At 48.7% G+C, this 18,522-nt stretch overlaps 1 protein-coding gene across 14 annotated transcripts in view; it reads left to right on the top strand.

Annotated features, from left to right (window-relative positions):
• Positions 1–18,522, top strand: part of nfasc (neurofascin) — a 185,420-nt gene that overhangs the window by 75,747 nt on the left and 91,151 nt on the right. For 9 of the 14 annotated variants that reach the window (XM_033042827.1, XM_033042833.1, XM_033042831.1 and 6 more), the window contains 6 exons: positions 8,433–8,600; positions 10,138–10,155; positions 11,192–11,297; positions 12,971–13,167; positions 15,376–15,498; positions 17,135–17,305. In XM_033042827.1, the coding sequence (XP_032898718.1) occupies positions 8,507–8,600; positions 10,138–10,155; positions 11,192–11,297; positions 12,971–13,167; positions 15,376–15,498; positions 17,135–17,305 (709 nt within the window). In that variant the 5' untranslated portion in view covers positions 8,433–8,506. The remainder of the gene's footprint in view (positions 1–8,432; positions 8,601–10,137; positions 10,156–11,191; positions 11,298–12,970; positions 13,168–15,375; positions 15,499–17,134; positions 17,306–18,522) is intronic. The other 5 variants (XM_033042834.1, XM_033042832.1, XM_033042829.1 and 2 more) reach the window with 1 other exon arrangement.

Below are 18,522 nucleotides of genomic sequence, written 5' to 3'. Positions count from 1 at the left end.
TGTATTCTATGGGGTTTATAATCCCATATGAAATTTGTAATGTCTGAGTCCAATTTTTTGAAAAACTTTTTTGGGAGATATATAGGTATTGATTGAAATAGGTATAGAATTTGTGGTAAGAAAATCATTTTATAGCGTTTATTCTGCCTATTAAGGACATCGGAAGTGTTTTCCAGAATTTAATCAAATTATTTAATTTCTTAAGTAGGGGATTATAATTGGCTTTAAACATATCCTGGTAATTTCTAGTAATTTCAATTCCCAAATATTTGAATTTTTCTGTAGCTATTTTAAAGGGGAGTGTAGGATAGTGTTAATGTACTTATTGGTGTGGACTCGGTCGGTGAGAGGTCCTGTTTCCACGCTGTATCTCTAAACTAAAATAAAAAGTAGGCAAGATGTTTGCGCTTTGCCTTTCGCAGTGGGACTGATCTGGCCTTGATCAGATTAGAATTAGAATTAGATTCCTTTATTGTCATTCAGACCTTTCGGTCTGAACGAAATTATGTTGCCTGCAGTCATACACAGAACCAATAAAAACAAAACATACAATAAACACAAATTAAACATCCACCACAGTGAGTTCACCAAGCACATCCTCACTGTGATGGAGGCAAAGTCTTTAGTCTCCGTCTCTTCCCTCCTTGTTCTCCCTCTGCGCTGAGGCGATCGATCCAGGCCGGAGATGCCGCCCTCCAGTCCAGCGGACCTCCGTGGTGATGTCGCCACCGCCGAAAGCCGGAACGCCGTCTCCGCTCCGAGACGGCCCGCCACAGCCTCAGCTCCGGGCAGCCGCCCCAGCTCCGGGTCCCGCAGTCTCCGCTCCTGGGCCGCCGCCCCAGCTCCGGGTCCCGCAGTCTCCGCTCCTGGTCCGCCGCCCCAGCTCCGGGTCCCGCCTCTCCGCTCCGGGCAGCCGCCCCAGCTCCGGGTCCCGCAGTCTCCGCTCCGGGTCCCGCAGTCTCCGCTCCGGGTCCCGCAGTCTCCGCTCCGGTCCCCAGTCTCCCCGGTCCCCAGTCTCCGCTCCAGGCAGCCGCCCCAGCTCCGGGTCCCGCAGTCTCAGCTCTGGGTCCCGCAGTCTCCGCTCCAGGCAGCCGCCCCAGCTCCAGGCCGCTGCCCCAGCTCCGGGTCCCGCAGTCTCAGCTCCGAGCCCCGCTGCATCAGCTCCAGGCCGCCGCCGAAAGCCAGAACGCCGCACCAGCAAGTCGGGCCACCGCTGCCTCAGCCCCAAAGACGGCCAGCCTCTCGTTGGTGAATCCTGGCTGGCTCGGCCTCCGGAGCCTCGGGGTCAGTCGCAGGCTGGAGGCCGCCAGCTCCGCCATTAGGCCTCAGCGCAGACGGAGGCAGAGAAGGGGGATACGACACAAAAAAGTCTCATTCCCCCGAAGGAAGAGACAGAGAACATGTTCCCCCCCCCTAACACAACCCAACAAACTAAAACTTAACCAAAACATACAAAAAAAAACAACAGAAAAAATTAAAGACAGACGGACTGCAGGCGAGCCGCAGCTGTTAACAGCGCCGCCACTTCCGGAAGATCATGTTGGAGTTGAATTAAAGACTGAACCACTTCTCTCTGTCGCATTTAAAGTGTTGTTAGGATTGTATGAATGATGGTACTGCAACCGTCCAAGTTATTCAGACTCTTGCCTTCAGGGGCTGTCCCACTTGGGCGACCTAATCCGCGAGTTCTGGCGGGTTTGCCCTCGACTCATACTCGCAGCATGGTCGACACGAGGTCGTAGGAGGTCTTCGTAACTCTCCTTCATGCTCGAGAGTAGTCTCCGCGTACTCGAGGCCTCAGCTAGGTCGCGGCGGTTTTTTCAATATGTTAGAAAATGCCCGCGAGTAAAAAATGGTCGCCATGGAAAAAAATCGATACTTTTTTATTCTAAACTCTAGAATATATATCTCTAAACTAAACTAAAAATTAAAACAGAGTATGTACTATAACACCAGGATAAGTGCTCAACCAAGAAAACCATGTACAAAGCCAAAGTAGTATCTAAATTGCTTATACACATTTATACTGTAGAACAATAACTCGCTCCATATTCAATAATAGGCTAACTTCAACTAACCAAATAATGCTTGCTTTTCCCTCTCTCTCCGTCCATCCCCCATCCTAATTCTCTGACTACTTCCAGTTTCCTCCTGATTAAATATTACTGAATGTTTAAGAAAGAACTGCAGATGCTGGAAAAATCGAAGGTAGACATAAATGCTGGAGAAACTCAGCGTGTGAGGCAGCATCAATGGAGCGAAGGAATTACTGAATGTATGCCTCATTGTCATCTACCCCTCAGCTAACAATGTACCATTCAGTATTTCCTTGACCAACATCCCCTTTAATCTGTCTTTTCACACCTTACCCTTCCATATCTCTCCTCTGATTCTCGGTCTGAAGAAGGGTCTCGACCCAAAACATCACCCATTCCTTCTTTTCAGAGATGCTGCCTGTCCCGCTGAGTTACTCCAGCAATCTGGGACTGGCTTCAATAAAAAGCTGCCTACAAAAGATCATAAAGTCATAGGTGATAGGAGCAGAATTAGGCCATTCGGCCCATCATGTCTGCTCTGCCATTCAATCATGGCTAATCTATCTCTCCCTCCTAACCTCATTCTCCTGCCTTCTCCCCATAACCCCTGACACTCGTACTAATTAAGAATCTATCTCTCTCTCCCTTAAAATATATCCATTGACTTGGCCTCCACAGCCTTCCGTGGCAATGAATTCCACAGATTCACTGCCCTCTGACTAAAGAAATTCCTCCTCATCTTCCTAAAGGAACGTCCTTTAATTCTGACAGTATGACCTCTAGTCCTAGACTCCCACTAATGGAAACATCCTCTCCACATCCACTCTATCCAGGCCTTTCGCTATTCGGCACATTTCATGTTAACTAACACATAAAGACCTATAGTGCAGAAGCCAGTACATCATTGGGGTTATCTAGTGGGCACCTCCCTTCACTGGTGTTCCGTTGAGTTATGCATTACCAAGCAAAGATTAGCTAAGGAAATGAAAAGATAAATAGGAGAAATATCGGCATTAGTGGCAGCAAAGTATCAAGCCCGTAGGTTGTGAACTACGAGTGTCATATTCACTAAAACTTCAGACAGAAGCAGAGCTCGACAAACAAGAGAATGGTAATGAAAATGAATCAAAATGAATGGCAGCTCCTGTCATGATGATTCCCATGGCTGATGAAATCGGTTAGATTGTGGAATTATTCACTGACCGTAAAATGACCCTAAAACAGGCGGTTAATGACAAGCAATACCTGATCTCTAGACTTTTTGTGCAGAGCATAGGAGGAGCTACAGGAAGTTCTTCATAAATTACACTAGTTCACACACACACACACACACACACACACACACACACACACACACACACACACACACACACACACACACACACACACACACACACACACACACTTATTTCATTGTAGACATGGTAAAGCAACATCAGTGTAAGAAGGAAATGCAGGTGCTGTTTTACACCTAAGGTAGACACCAAATGCTGGAGTAACTCAGCCAGTCAGAGAGCATCTCTGGAGATAAGAAATAGGTAACGTTTTGGGTCAAGACCCTTCATCGGTCTCGGGCACGGGTGTCAAGGGTTATGGGGAGAAGGCAGGAGAACGGGGTTAGGAGGGAGAGATAGATCAGCCATGAAAACATTGCGAGGAAAACATTTTTCACACAGAGAGTGGTGAATCTGTGGAATTCTCTGCCACAGAAGGTAGTTGAGGCCAGTTCATTGGCTATATTTAAGAGAGAGTTAGATGTGGCCCTTGTGGCTAAAGGGATCAGGGGATATGGAGAGAAGGCAGGTACAGGATACTGAGTTGGATGATCAGCCATGATCATATTGAATGGCAGTGCAGGCTCAAAGGGCCGAATGGCCTACTCCTGCACCTATTTTCTATGTTTCTATGTTTCTATGATGGAATGGTAGAGCAGACATGATGGGCCGAATAGCCTAATTCAGCTCCTATCACTTAAGACTTTATGATCTTATGTAGACAGCGTTTTATTGAAGCCAGACACAGAATGCTGGAGTAACTCAGTGGGACAGGCAGCATCTCTGGAGAGAAGGTTGTTGGCATGGAAAAAGTAGGCCTGTTCTTCGTGCCGTGTGGCTCTATGGTTCCAATGGGCCTGTCCCACTTGGCCATTTTTTAGGCAACTGCCGGCGACTGTCAGAGTCGTAGCAGGTCGCCGAAAAACCGGCGACAACCTACGACAGCGCCTACGTCAGGAGAAGTCAAGCTACGCTCATTGGCGTCAAACCCACTGTCGACGAAATGTTTTCAACATGTTGAAAATTTAGCAACGACCAGAAAGACGCTACGGCTCTTTGCGCGACTGAGGAGACTACTCCCGGTGACCACCGGCGAACATGTGGCGACAAACTAGTCGCCTGTAGTTGCCTAAAAATTCGCCTGAGTGGGACAGGCCCATTAGTCTCCCCAAGGGGTTGATGGAAGCAGTGATTTTGATGAATTCTAACAAATCGAACATGGCAAGATAGACATAAAGAAGCTGAAGGGAGAGCAGGAATTGGATGTGTGTGTGGCAGGAGGCAAAGTCTTGACTGATGTTCTTGTGACAGGAAGGTTGTTATCTCCAGGCTCAGTCCTGGGTCCTTTGATTCTTGCAATACCACTGATGTGGACGTGAATATAGAGGACACACAACAAAAGCTTCTTCCTTTCAGCAGACCCTGTCAACGCCCTCCCATTTTACAATGCATTCCTTTTTCCTGTTGCTCATCTCCTTATCCTTTACCCCAGCGACACTTGCAGAAAGTCCAGTCGCCGTTTTTTACGTCGACCTGCTACGACTAAGACAGTCGCCTAAAAAAAACCCCCATGTGGGACAGGCCCTTTAGGCAGTCAGAACCTTTCTCCCAGGGTAGAAGTGACAGAGACCAGAGGTTCAGAGATAGGGCGGGGAAACAGGCCCTTTGGTCCACCGAGTCGACCAGCACTAAAACTATTCTACACACACACACACCAGGTGCAATTTATAATTCTACCAAAGCCTATTAACCGACAAACCTGTACGTCTTTGGAATGTGGAAGGAAACCTGAGAAAACCCACGCAGGTCACGGGGAGAATGTAAAAAAACTATGTACAGACAGCACCCGTAGTCAGGATCAAACCCAGATCTTTGGTGCTGTAAGGCAGCAACTCGACTGATGTGCCACTGTGCCGCCCAAAGATCGAAGGAGGTTTTTTTCTCTCAAGACAGCAAGGGATTGGGATACCCTGCCAGCCAACATCAGAGATCTCCAAAACATCAACACATACAAAGATGCAACTGCAAAAGCACCTCCATCTCGACCAGCACGTCCACCATGGTCATAGTGCTGAGTGATGCTCAACCTGGAGCTCTTCAGCGTACTACATCCAGATCCAGACCCAGACCCAGATCCAGATCCAGAGCAGGGCGGGACCTTTTACGCAGAGGATGGTGGGTACCTGAAACGCACTCTTAGGGCTGGTGGCAGAGGCAGACATGATAGTGGAGTTAGAGAGGGTTTTAGAAAGGCATGTGGACATGCAGGGAATGGAGGGGGGGGGTGCGTCCCGTGCAGGCAGCTGAGATGAGTCCACCTTTGGCATTATGTTTGGCACCAATGTCGTGGCCGAAGGGCCTGAGGCTGTGCTGTACTTTTATAAGTCCCATGTTCTAACAGATGGTGTGGTTGATGGGAGGAAGTCTTCAATTGTAGGAAGATGGAAATAATCTCCTCAGTTGGACAGCAAACTGGACTTTCACCGGGAGAAGTATGATGTTGTGCATTTGGGACTTGCAGCAAGCTGAGGGGACGGACAATAAGTGGAAGGATGTTGAGAGGTGGAGGAAAATAAAGGGGTCCTAGAAATGTCCATCCACACATCCTCAAATATGGCCGCATAGATCAGATCAAACTGGTTTAAAAGGCAGCCAGGATGTTTTCCTTTATTAGCCAAGACCTTATTACTAACAGAGATGTGATGCTGAGGATTTATAAGGCACTAGTCAGACCGCATTTGGAATATTGTGAGCAGATCAGGGCCCCGTATCTGAGGAGAGATGTGCTGGCGTCGGAGAGGGTCCAGAGGATGTTTACGGGAATGATCCTGGGGATGATCGGGTCAATATACGATGAGCGTTTGACGCCACTGGGCCTGTAATCGCTGGAGTTTAGCAGGATGAGGAGGGGGAACTCTTCCATTTGAAACAAAAGTGTATTTTCTCCCAGATCTTCGGTTTCCTCCCACACTTCAAAGACGTACCGGCTTGTAGGGTAATTGACTTTGGTAACATTGTAAATTGTGTGTAGGATTGTGCTAGTGTGCGGGGTGATCGCAGGTTGGCACAGGCTCAGTGGGCCGAAGGGCCTGTTTTTGTGCTGTATCACTAAAGGTTAAAGTCTAAAGTATACTTCCATGCTGAGCCGAGCAGAGTAGTTGAAGAACTGTACTCACCAATAGCAAGGTCTTGACTTCAGGCCTTGCTCAATGGGCGTGTGCACCTAACTTGGGCCAGTAACAGGCATTAGGGCTGAAGGGCCTTTTCCTGTGCTCATAGAGTGACTGGACTCTATGAGATTCATAGAGTCCAGTGTGGAAACAGGCCTTTCAGCCCAACTTGTCCACACCGGCCAACAATGTCCCAGCTACACCAGTCCCACTTGCCTGCACTTGGTCCATATCCCTCCAAACCTGTCCTATCCATGTACCTGTCTAACTGTCTCTTAAACTATGGGTTAGTCCCAGCCTCAACTACCTCCTCTGCCAGCTTGTTCCATACACCCACCACCCTTTGTGTGAAAAAGTTACCCCTCGGATTCCTATTAAATCTTTTCCCCTTCACCTTGAACCTATGTCCTCTGATCCTTGATTCCCCTACTCTGGGCAAGAGACTCTATGCATCTACCCAATCTATTCCTCTCATGATTTTGTACACCTCTATAAGATCCCCCCTCATCCTCCTGCACTCCATGGAGTAGTGACCCAGGCCATTCGCCCCATCATATACTCCTCCATTCAGTCATGGCATGATCTATCTCTCCCTCCCAACCCCATTCTCCTGCCTTCTCCCCATAGCTCTTGACACCTGTACTAATCAAGAATCTATATACACTCCTTGAAATTATCCATTGACTTGGCCTCCGCAGCCTTTGATGGCAATTAATTCCACAGACTCACCACACTCCGATTAAAGAAATTCCTCCTGATCTCCTTACTAAAGGAACGTCCTTTAATTCTGGCTATGGCCTCTGGCCCACTGGTGGAAACATCCTCTCCATGTCCACTCTAGTCAGGCCTATGCTACATGTTCTATGCTCTGTACCTTTCATGTAGCGTTCAAATCATTGACCTCAAGTCAGCTGCCTGCCTCTGCCCATCTGTCCGACCTCGGTGTTGAGGGTGAAGAGACTTGCATTGGACGAGCGATTATGGAGGGGGGTGGGGGGGAGGTGGGGGGGGGGAAGGGTGACGGAGGAAGGGAAGGCAAGGAGGAAACAAAGCTCATACTGCGGCATGCTCTGTGCATTCGGCTGCGAGGGTCAAAGGGTGACCTCAGGGAGAATTAACGCACACCTGGCCCTTGGATGGAGGGGGATGGAGCGTGCAGTCGCGGCATCAATCACGGGGCAGGTGGGATGCATGTAAAACCTGCGAAAGATTACACTTGAACAGATCAGGCCATTGGGGCTTTAAGCCACAGGGTCAATTCAGCATACAGCTGCAATCTAAACACTAGGTTAAGATAAACCCCCGAGAGATTAGTCATTGCGGGGACTCCTCGGGGAGAAAGTCGACGTGGTGCGGTGGCACGGTGGCGCAGCGGTAGAGTTGCTGCCTTACAGCGCTTTCGGCGCCAGAGACCCTGGTTCGATCCCGACAACGGGTGCTGTCTGCACGGAGTTTGTACGTTCTCCCCGTGACCCGCGTGGGTTTTCTCCAGGATCTTCGGTTTCCTCGCTCACTCCAAAGACGTGCAGGATTGTAGATTGATTGGCATGGTTATAAATGTAAAACATTGTCCCTAGTGTGTGTAGGGTAGTGTTAATTGGCGGGGATCGCTGGTCAGTGCGGGCTTGGTGGGCCGAAGGGCCTGTTTCCACGCTGTATCTCTAAACTAAACGTGTCAGTAAAGAGACCATTGAACCATGATAGAAGCCATAATGCATTTAATGACGGTTCAAGTAGGAATGGGGGGGGTAACGTTTCGGGTCGAGGCCCTTCTTCGGAATGCAGCAGGGTCTCGACCCGAAACGTCGCCCATTCCTTTTCACTAGAGGTGCTGTCTGTCCCGCTGAGTTGCTCCAGCCTTTTTGTGCCGATCTCCGGTTTAAACCAGCATATGGTGTCCCTTCCTACACGCGATGACTGTTCAAGTTATTTGCTGCTTGTTTGACTGCTAGGTGTCGGCGAAGAGGAGCCAGCCCAGAGGACAACTAGGTTCCCAGTGCACTCGGGGAGCGCTTCACCGGCAGAAATGCTGCCAAGGGAAGGAAGACTACCACAGCTTGGATTGCTGTTCATCTTGACCCTCGGCCAATACGTCACCTCCATCGAAGTCCCTCGCGACTGTAAGTGTTGCATCTCCGACAGCGCGATGGTCGGCAGTGAATGGGAGGGATGCGACAACTGACTGGAGAACGCATTAAGGGCCAATTTCTCACCCAACTCAACAAGACTTTGCACGGTTCACATGCTTGATCAATGGTGTTTTATCATTAATGTCTTGTTGTTATTAATGTTTAGTGTTTTCTGAGTCATTCGTAACTGTCACTGTATGTCATGTTGTTACTTGTGGGCGGAGCACCAAGGCAAATTCCTTGTATGTGAATACTTGGCCAATAAACTTACTTACTTACTTACTTAACAAATAGGAAACATTAACGAGCATTTATATTAATTACTAAGCTGTGTAAATAGAACAGTTAAACAACAAGGAGCGCATTTTTGTAGACATATCATTTTTATTTGTGTATCAATTGGCAGTTTTTTAACATTTAAGTGGTAAATGATATATTCCTACGTTTATTGGAAGATAAATAGTTTACAGAAATATGAACAGATTTAAAGTCATTAGGTCCCAATATTTTAGAAGTTATTTACAGTAATAACACAACTTTTTCCAATAATCAAAATTACCATTATAAGTTCCTGTTCTAAGAGCAGAATTAGGCCATTCGGCCCATCAAGTAATCCACCATTCAACCATGGCTGATCTACCTTTCCCTCTCAACCCCATTTTATTATAATATATTAAAATAATGTGTAATTTTTTTGATATAACCCCATAATTATATAATATCAAGCCCATTTTTTTATATAATTAAAAGAGAAAACACTGGGGATGTGCAGCAGGTCAGGCAGCTTCTGTGGAGAGAGAGTGTTTCGGGACAATACTAGTGAACAATCAACAACCTGAAATATTAACGGTGGCGCAGCGGTAGAGCTGCTGCCTCACAGCGCCAGAGACCCGAGTTCGATCCTGACGACGGGTGCTGTCTGTACGGGGTTTGTACGTTCTCCCCGTGACCTGCATGGGTTTCTCCGAGATCCTCGGTTTCCTCCCACACTCCAAAGACGTGCAGGTTTGTAGGTTAATTGGCTTGGTAAATGTAAAATTGTCCCTCGCGTGTGTAGGATAGTGTTAATGTGCGGGGATCGCTGGTCAGTGCGGACTCGATGGGCCGAAGGGCCTGTTTCCGCGCTGTATCTCTAAACTAAACTAAACTAAATTCTATTCCTCTTTCCATAGTTGCTGCCTGACCTTATGCACATTTCCAACCCTTTGTGATTTAATTTCTAATATCTTGCATCTGCTGTTGTTTAACTGCTTATTAGTACATTAATGAAGTTAATGAATTAGTATCGTAATGAATTTCACTGATTTACTACTAGGCTTTGTTAACAAGTAGTTTTTTAATGAATATGTTAATATAAATAATAGACTGAGCAATACATATTAACAAGTAGCAATCACTAATGATCAGTGTACAAATATTAATTGTATATTAATAGCCAACACGTTGGTCATAGACTTTATTTCTTTTCACTAACCTGTTTATTTCCTCATCTCTATTTTCCTTCAATTTGCCTGCAATGGGACAAAAGTAAATCTCCAGAATCAGTGTAAGTTTTGTCTGTTTCTCTGTGCTTGTAACCTTCAGATGCTGCGTTGAGTAAACCTCCGCTCAATTGTAATGGATAGGCTATAGTTTCAGTTCTGGAGATACAGCATGGAGGGAGGCCCTTTGGCCCATCGAGCCCACGACGGTCATCGATCACCCCATTCGCACTCGTTCTCCTCTGCCTGCACGCGATCCACATCGCACCATTCCCCACACATCCATGTGCCGATGTCAAAGCCTCTGTAACACCACTATCATAACAGCCTCATTCCAGGCCCCCTGTTAAATCTTGCACCATACATCAGCTTTAAACTTTGGCCCTCTTATCCTAAAGCTATGCCCTGTAGTTTTTGACCTTTCTCCCCCCCCCCCCCCCCCCCCCCCCCCGAGGGAAAAAGAAAAATGGGTCCCAAGGGAAGCACGGTGGCGCAGCGGTAGAGTAGCTGCCTTAGAGCACCGGAGACCCAGGTTCGATCACGACTACAGGTGCTGTCTGTACGGAGTTTGTACGTTCTCCCCGTGACCCGCGTGGGTTTTCTCCGGGTGCTCCGGTTTCCTCCCACACTCCAAAGGCGTACACGTTTGTGGGTTAATTGGCTGGGTTTCAATGTAAATTGTCCCGACTGTGTGCAGGATAGTGTTAGTGTGCGGGGATCGCTGGCCGGCACAGACTCGGTGGACTGTTTCCGCGCTGTGTTTCCAAACTATAAATTGAACTGAACAGCAACCTTTCGACCACATCAAACAACAATGCAGCAAAAATAAAAGGACTACAATTGACTCGATGGGCCGAAGGGCCTGTTTCCGCGCAGTATCTCTAAACTGAGCTACACTCGATTAAAAGAAGGGTCACGACCCAAAAGGTCACCCGTCCATGTCATCTCTCCAGAGCTGCTGCCTGACGGACCCGCTGTGTTACTCCAGCACTTTGTGCCTCTCTTTGAGAAAGGTTCAGACTTTGGTTGTGTTGTCCTGTCTTTATTGCACTTTGCGGCACTTTGCTGATGTTATTGTCTCCTTCAATCTGCTTCTCACAGTGGCTCAGCCTCCCACCATCACCAAGCTGTCTCCAAAGGACTACATTGTCGATCCACGGGACAACGTAGTCATCGACTGTGCAGGGAAGGGGAACCCAACCCCCATGTAAGTAGCCGGCTGTGTGCGCAGCTCAGAGTGTGGCTTGGCAGGGTGGGGGAGGGAGGGGCAGGGTGGGGGAGGGAGGGGCAGGGTGGGGGAGGGAGGGGCAGGGTGGGGGGAGGGAGGGCTCGGATAACGGGCGGGATTGACCAGAACCTGTGGCGCACCGATAGAGTTGCTGCCTTGCAGCGCCTGAGACCCAGGTTCGATCCCGACTACGGGTGCTGTCCGTACGGAGTTTGTACGTTCTCCCCGTGTCCCGCGTGGGTTTTCTCCGGGATCTCCGGTTTCCTCCCACACTCCAAAGACGTGCGGGTTTGTAGGTTAATTGCCTTGGTATAAATGTAGATTGTGTCTAGTGTGTGTAGGATAGTGTTAATGTACAGGGTGATCGCTGGTCGGCGCGGACCCCTGTGGGCCGTAGGGCCTATTTCCTCGCTGTATCTCTAAACTAAACTTTTAAAAAACCCACACAGTGAACGAGATCCACAGCGGGAAGCCATTTGGGAGCAACTATGGACAATTACTGCCCTCAAGTGTTGGAAGCATGATACTGCAACCTGGATTGGTGCACAGTGTAACTTAGAATGAGAGGATAATTCAATAGTACTTTATTTTCACACGTACCTAGACACAGTGAAATCTTTTACTTTAGTTTAGTTTAATTTAGAGATACGGCATGGAAACAGGCCCTTTGGCCCACAGAGTCCATGCCGACCGTCACACTAGTTCTAGGTTATCCCACTTTCTCATCCACTCCCTGTAGATGGAGCCCTTAGAATGATAGGGTCGTGCAAGAGTACTTGGTTATGCTGGTGGACTTGCCGAGAGCAAAAAGCCTGTTTTCGGCCTGTTCTATTTAGATTAGAGATACAGCGCGGAAACAGGCCCTTCGGCCCACCGAAGCCGCGCCGACCAGCGATCCCCGCACACTAAGGAATAGCTACTTCCCCACAGCCATCAGGCTATTAAACCTGGCTCGAACAAAACTCTGATTATTATGAACCCATTTTCTGTTATTTGCACTTTACCAGTTTATTTATTCATGTGTGTATATATTTATATTATGGTATATGGACACACTGATCTGTTTTGTAGTAAATGCCTACTATGTTCTGTGTGCTGAAGCAAAGCAAGAATTTCATTGTCCTATACAGGGACACATGACAATAAACTCACTTGAACTTGAACTTGAACACTAACACCACTAAGGTAGACAAAAATGCTGGAGAGACTCAGCGGGTGCGGCAGCATCTATGGAGCGAAGGAAATAGGCAACGTTTCGGGTCGAAACCCATCTTCAGACCCGAAACGTTGGCTATTTCCTTCGCTCCATGGATGCTGATGAACCCGCTGAGTTTCTCCAGCATTTTTGCCTGCCTTCGATTTTCCAGCATCTGCAGTTCCTTCTCGAACACACTAATACCACTATCCTACTTCACACACGAGGGACAATTTACAATGACATCAAGCCAATTAACCTGCACACATCCACGTCTCTGGAGTGTGGGAGGAAAGCGGAGCTTCCCAGGGGGAAACCCCACGCATGTCGCGGAGAGAACGTACAAACTCTGTACGGAGAGCAGCCATGGTCAGGATCGAACCTGGGTCTCTGGCGCTGTTAGGGAGCAGCTCAACGGGTGCTACCCCAACTGACCTACTGGCTTGTGTCCCCACAGATTCTCGTGGACTCGCAATGGAAAGTTCTTCAACGTTGCCAAAGACTCCAGGGTGTCGATGAGGTCACGGTCGGGTACCCTGGTCATGGACTTCCGATACAGTGGGCGGGCCGAGGACTACGAGGGGGAGTACCAGTGCTCGGCCAGGAATGACCACGGCACAGCCCTCTCCCACAAAATACACCTCCAAGTCTCCAGTAAGAGGGGAACGGGTCCGAAACTGTTTGGGTTACGGGGTCAATTGAGCCACCTACAGTAAGTGGGGCACAAAATGTTGGAGTACCTCAGCGGGACCGGCTTACTCCAGCATTTTGTGTCTACCGATGTTGGGGGAGGAGTCCAGAACCAGGGGCCACAGTTTAAGAATAAGGGGTAAGCCGTTTAGAACGGAGACGAGGAAACACTTTTTCTCACAGAGAGTGGTGAGTCTGTGGAATTCTCTGCCTCAGTGGGCGGTGGAGGCAGGTTCTCTGGATACTTTCAAGAGAGAGCTAGATAGGTATCTTAAAGATAGCGGAATCAGGGGAAATGGGGAGAAGGCAGGAACGGGATACTGATTGTGGATGATCAGCCATGATCACATTGAATGGTGGTGCTGGCTCGAAGGGCGAATGGCCTACTCCTGCACCTATTGTCTATTGTCTACCTTTGTTTTAAACCAGCTTCTGCAGTTCTTTCCTGCACCTAAGTGGGAGTTTGACTTCAGCTGCATACATTAACTAATTTGCAGTGAATTATAATTCATGTTGTTTTATATGCCCCAGGTTATCTATTAACAACCTTTGACTCACGGAGCCAACACGCCCCATCTACACTTGCTCCGCCTGCCTGCATTTGGCCCATACCCCTCTGAACCTGTCCTATCCATGTACCTGTCCAAATGTATTTAAAACTTTGTGACAGTACCTGCCTAAACTACCTCCTCCGGCAGCTCGTTCTATACGCCCACCACCCTTTGTGTAAAAAAAGACTCTTTCCCCCCTCCCTCACCTTAAACCTATGTCCTGTGGTTCTTGAGTTTAGTTTGAGTTTAGTCTATTGTCACGTGTACCGAGGTACAGTGAGAAGCTTTTGTTGCGTGCTAACCAGCTAGCGGAAAGACAATACAAGATTACAATCGAGCCATCCACAGTTAGGGTTGCCAACTGTCCCGTATTAGCCGGGACATCCCGTATATTGGGCAAAATTGGTTTGTCCCGTACGGGACCGCCCTTGTCCCGTATTTGACCGCTACTACTCGGGTCGAGGGGACTGTCGGGTCGGAACGCCGCGTCCGGCCCCGCCTCACCCGTCCCGACGTAGTGCAGCCCATGGAGTGCAGCAGCAGCACCTCGCCCGTGGCCCCGTCGATCATTCGGCAGCCCGGCCAGCTGTCCGACCTTCGGACCTTCGCTTACCGCCGACACCACCACCACCCCTCCTTCTCATGGCCGATCATCGGTTCATGATTTGAATGGGGTGGCGGACTTTGCCGAAGTCCTCAGCTGGCCCCCGCCGGCTGGGCTTTGTGTGCAGTCTAGCACCCGGGGCCAACTCATCATTCACCCAGCCACGGCCGAGTCGGTCGATGAATTGCCGTTGGGTATTTGTCCCGTATTTTGACCTTTTGTCCCTTATTTGGGAGTGAGAAAGTTGGCGACCTTCTCCACAGTGTACAAATGGGTTCCACTACTCTGGGTAAAAGACATTGTGCGTTTGCCCTATCTATCCCTCTGATCTGATACAACTCTATAAGATCACCCCTCCTCATCCCGTGCTCCAAGGAATACAATCCCAGTGTTTTTGTGTCTAGAAACATAGAAAATAGGTGCAGGAGTAGGCCATTCGGCCCTTCGAGCCTGCACCGCCATTTGATATGATCATGGCTGATCATCCAACTCAGTATCCCATCCCTGCCTTCTCTCCATACCCCCTGATCCCTTTAGCCACAAGGGCCACATCTAACTCCCTCTTAAATATAGCCAATGAACTGGCCTCAACTACCTTCTGTGGCAGAGAATTCCACAGATTCACCACTCTCTGTGTAAAAAATGATTTCCTCATCTCGGTCCTAAAAGTCTTCCCTCTTATCCTTAAACTGTGACCCCTAGTTCTGGACTTCCCCAACAGTCTGAAGAAGGGTTTCGGCCCGAAACGTCGCCTATTTCCTTCGCTCCATAGATGCTGCTGCACCCGCTGAGTTTCCCCAGCAATTTTGTGTACCTTCGGGAATAATCTTCCTGCATCTAGCCTGTCCAACCCCTTAAGAATTTTGTACGTGTATCTTCGGTGTAAACCAGCGTCCGCAGTTCCTTCCGACATGGTGCAGTTCCTAGTTTCTCCCTTTATGCTGCCGCGACTTGTGTCTGACTGAGGGAGACTGAGCCTGTTTCACGGACAATGTCATTGTGTTTTTTCACGCACAGAAGCGCCGCTCTGGAGGAGAGGTAACGTGGAGCCGATCGTGGTCCAGGAAGGAGTGTCCGTGACGCTGCCCTGCCAACCTCCCGCTGGCCTGCCCCCTCCTGTCATCTTCTGGATGAACAGCAGTAAGTGTCGCTCAGTCGAACCTGGGCTTAAAAAGTTCTTGCAAAGGTTGAGCATTCATCCAGAATGTCTTGTTCTGTTTTTTTTTTTAGTCTTTAGTTTTATAGATACAGCGCGGAAACAGGGCCCTTCGGCCCATCGAGTCCACGCCGACCAGCGATCCCCGCACACTAACACTATCCTACACACACTAGGGACATTTTACACATGCAGCAAGGCAATTGACCTACAAACCTGTATGTCTTTGGAGTGTGTGAGGAAACGGAAGATCTCGGAGAAAACCCACGAAGGTCACGGGGAGAACGTACAAACTCAGTACAGACAGCACCCGTAGTCGGGATCGAACCCGGGTCTCTGGCGCTGCAAGGTAGCAACTCTACCGCTGCGCCACATTTAAAAATAAATATTTCAAAATAGACTTTATTCAAGTAATGAATACATACAGTACAGGAACCATGTAAAAAAATGCATCGGACATTCTCAGAAGCTATACAAAACATTCAACAATAGGGACGACAGATGGCACAATGGGCTAAGTGTTCGGCTGGCAACCGGAAGGTAGCCGGTTCGAATCCCGCTTGGAGTGCATACTGTCGTTGTGTCCTTGGGCAAGACACTTCACCCACCTTTGCCTGTGTGTGAATGTGTGTGAGTGATTGGTGGTGGTCGGAGGGGCCGTAGGCGCAGATTGGCAGCCACGCTTCCGTCAGTCTGCCCCAGGGCAGCTGTGGCTACAGAAGTAGCTTACCATCACCGAGTGTGACTGAGGAGTGAATGAATAATGCGATGTAAAGCGCCTTGAGTATTAGAAAGGCGCTATATAAATCCCATCCATTATTATTATTATTAACACTGTTTACACAAATTTATCCCCCGCCCTTGCCCACTCATGTGGCCCACTGGCGTGGAATCCCTTCCCTTATTTTTGAGGGGCGTCTCCCCCACACCCTGCCCCCCCCCCCCATGTCCAGCAGCGGAAGGACCCCAGACTGTGGTCCTCCCCCACCGAGCCTTGGCGTTGGCTGCACCGAGCTTCAGTGCGTCCCTCAGCACGTACTCCTGCAGTCTGCAGCGGGCCAGTCGGCCACATTCCCCGACGGACATCTCGCTCCGCTGGGAGGTCAACAAAGCTCGGGCAGACCAAAGGGCGTCTTTCACCGAGTTGATGAAACTTCCAGCAGCACTCGGTGCCAGTCTCTGAATGTGTCCCTGAATGAAGCCAAATTTGCCGACAAACCTGTACATCTTTGGAGTGTGAGAGGAAACCAGAGCACCCGGAGAAAACCCACACGGTCGCCCGTAGTCAGGATCGAACCCGGAGAAGGTAGTTGATGCAGGGACTATCCCAACATGTTAGAAACAGTTAGACAGGTACATGGATAGGACAGGTTTGGAGGGATATGGACCAAACGCAGGCAGGTGGGACATGTAGCTGGTATGGGCAAGTCGGGCTGAAGGGCCTGTTTCCACACTGTATCACTCTATGACTCTATGATTGTTGACCATTGACCATTAACCATTGACCATTAATTATTGACCATTAATTATTGACCATTAATTATTGACCATTGACCACTGACCATTGACCACTGACCATTGATCACTGACCATTGATCATTGACCGTTGCTTGTTTTCAGACATGGACTTGATCCCTCAGGACACGCGGGTGTCTCAGGCGCTGAACGGCGATCTCTACTTCTCCAACGTGAAGCGCAGCGACGCTCGCTTCGATTACATCTGCAACGCCCGGTTCCCCTTCACTCAAACCATACAGCAGAAAAACCCCATCACCATCAAAGTGCTGACCAGTGAGTATCCACCCCCACCCTAATGGATTGTCCGTCTCTGTGTGGGCAAAGGGTATCTGACCTGGGGATTGCAGTGGAATTCACTTGCTTTCAAATTGCAATTAACATGTTATATTGTCGTACAGTACAGCGCAAGAACAGGCCCCTTTAAGTCAATCAAACCGAACCATCCTATCAACTACCAGAGAGTGGTCCTGAGCTATTATCTATCTCATTTGGGGACCCTCGGGCTATCTTTAATTGCACTTTCTCGGACTTTATCTTGCACTAAACGTTATTCCCTTTATCATGTTTTCCGCACACTGTTGATGACTTGATTGTAATCATGTGTTGTCTTTCCGCTGACTGGATAGCATGCAACAAATGCTTTTCACTGTACCTCGGGATAAGTGACAATAAACTAAACAAGTTAAACTGAGCTCATCTGCGTGCAATATCCCTCTATTCCACGTGCCTAAATAAAACCCTCGTAAACACTACTATTATATCTGCCTCCACCACCTCCCCTGGCAACGTGTTCAAGGCCCTCACCATGCTTTCTGTAAAAGAACTTGCCCGCACATCCCCATTAAACATTCCCCAGCTTACCTTCTAGTTAATAGTGTTGGATATTTCCAACCTGGGAAAAATGTTTTGTCAGTCTCACCTGTCATAATCCCTTTCATCATTTTGTTTACCTATTACGATTTCCATCTACTTCTGGATACTTCTTCGACCTCTCTACTTTAGACTGTGCTGCAAACGTAGGGGCCACTGCAGAGTCTGTGCGAGGTTCTTGGGTATCGTATGCTGATCATTGTTTTGAGAGGTTTACATGTTTACTAAAGCAGATGCCTTGGGGAAAGTGTAGGGGACATCTCAATGAAGAGTATGGTATCCATGTGGTGCTGGCTCGAAGGGCCGAATGGCCCACTCCTGCACCTATTGTCTATAGTCTCAACTACATGGCAAAGGCTGGAAAACCCAGGAGAACCCTCCTTCGATCAGTGGGGGTGGAAGGAGGTGTGGATTTGGATCGAGGTGGAGAACTTCAGTGCCTAATGGATGATGTTCAGTACCTAAAGGGCAGAGGTTTGACATAACTGACATAGGAACAAGGGAAGAGACAGAGCCTGGAGTGGACACAGTGATTTAGTTTATATGTCTGAAGAAGGGTTTCGGCCCGAAACGTTGCCTATTTCCTTCGCTCCATAGATGCTGCTGCACCCGCTGAGTTT

Source organism: Amblyraja radiata, chromosome 24 (genome assembly GCF_010909765.2).
Source record: "Amblyraja radiata isolate CabotCenter1 chromosome 24, sAmbRad1.1.pri, whole genome shotgun sequence".
Taxonomy (NCBI): Eukaryota; Metazoa; Chordata; class Chondrichthyes; order Rajiformes; family Rajidae; genus Amblyraja; species Amblyraja radiata.
The sequence above is the reverse complement of the archived record's forward strand: the minus strand, read 5'-3'. Positions and strand labels throughout refer to the sequence as shown.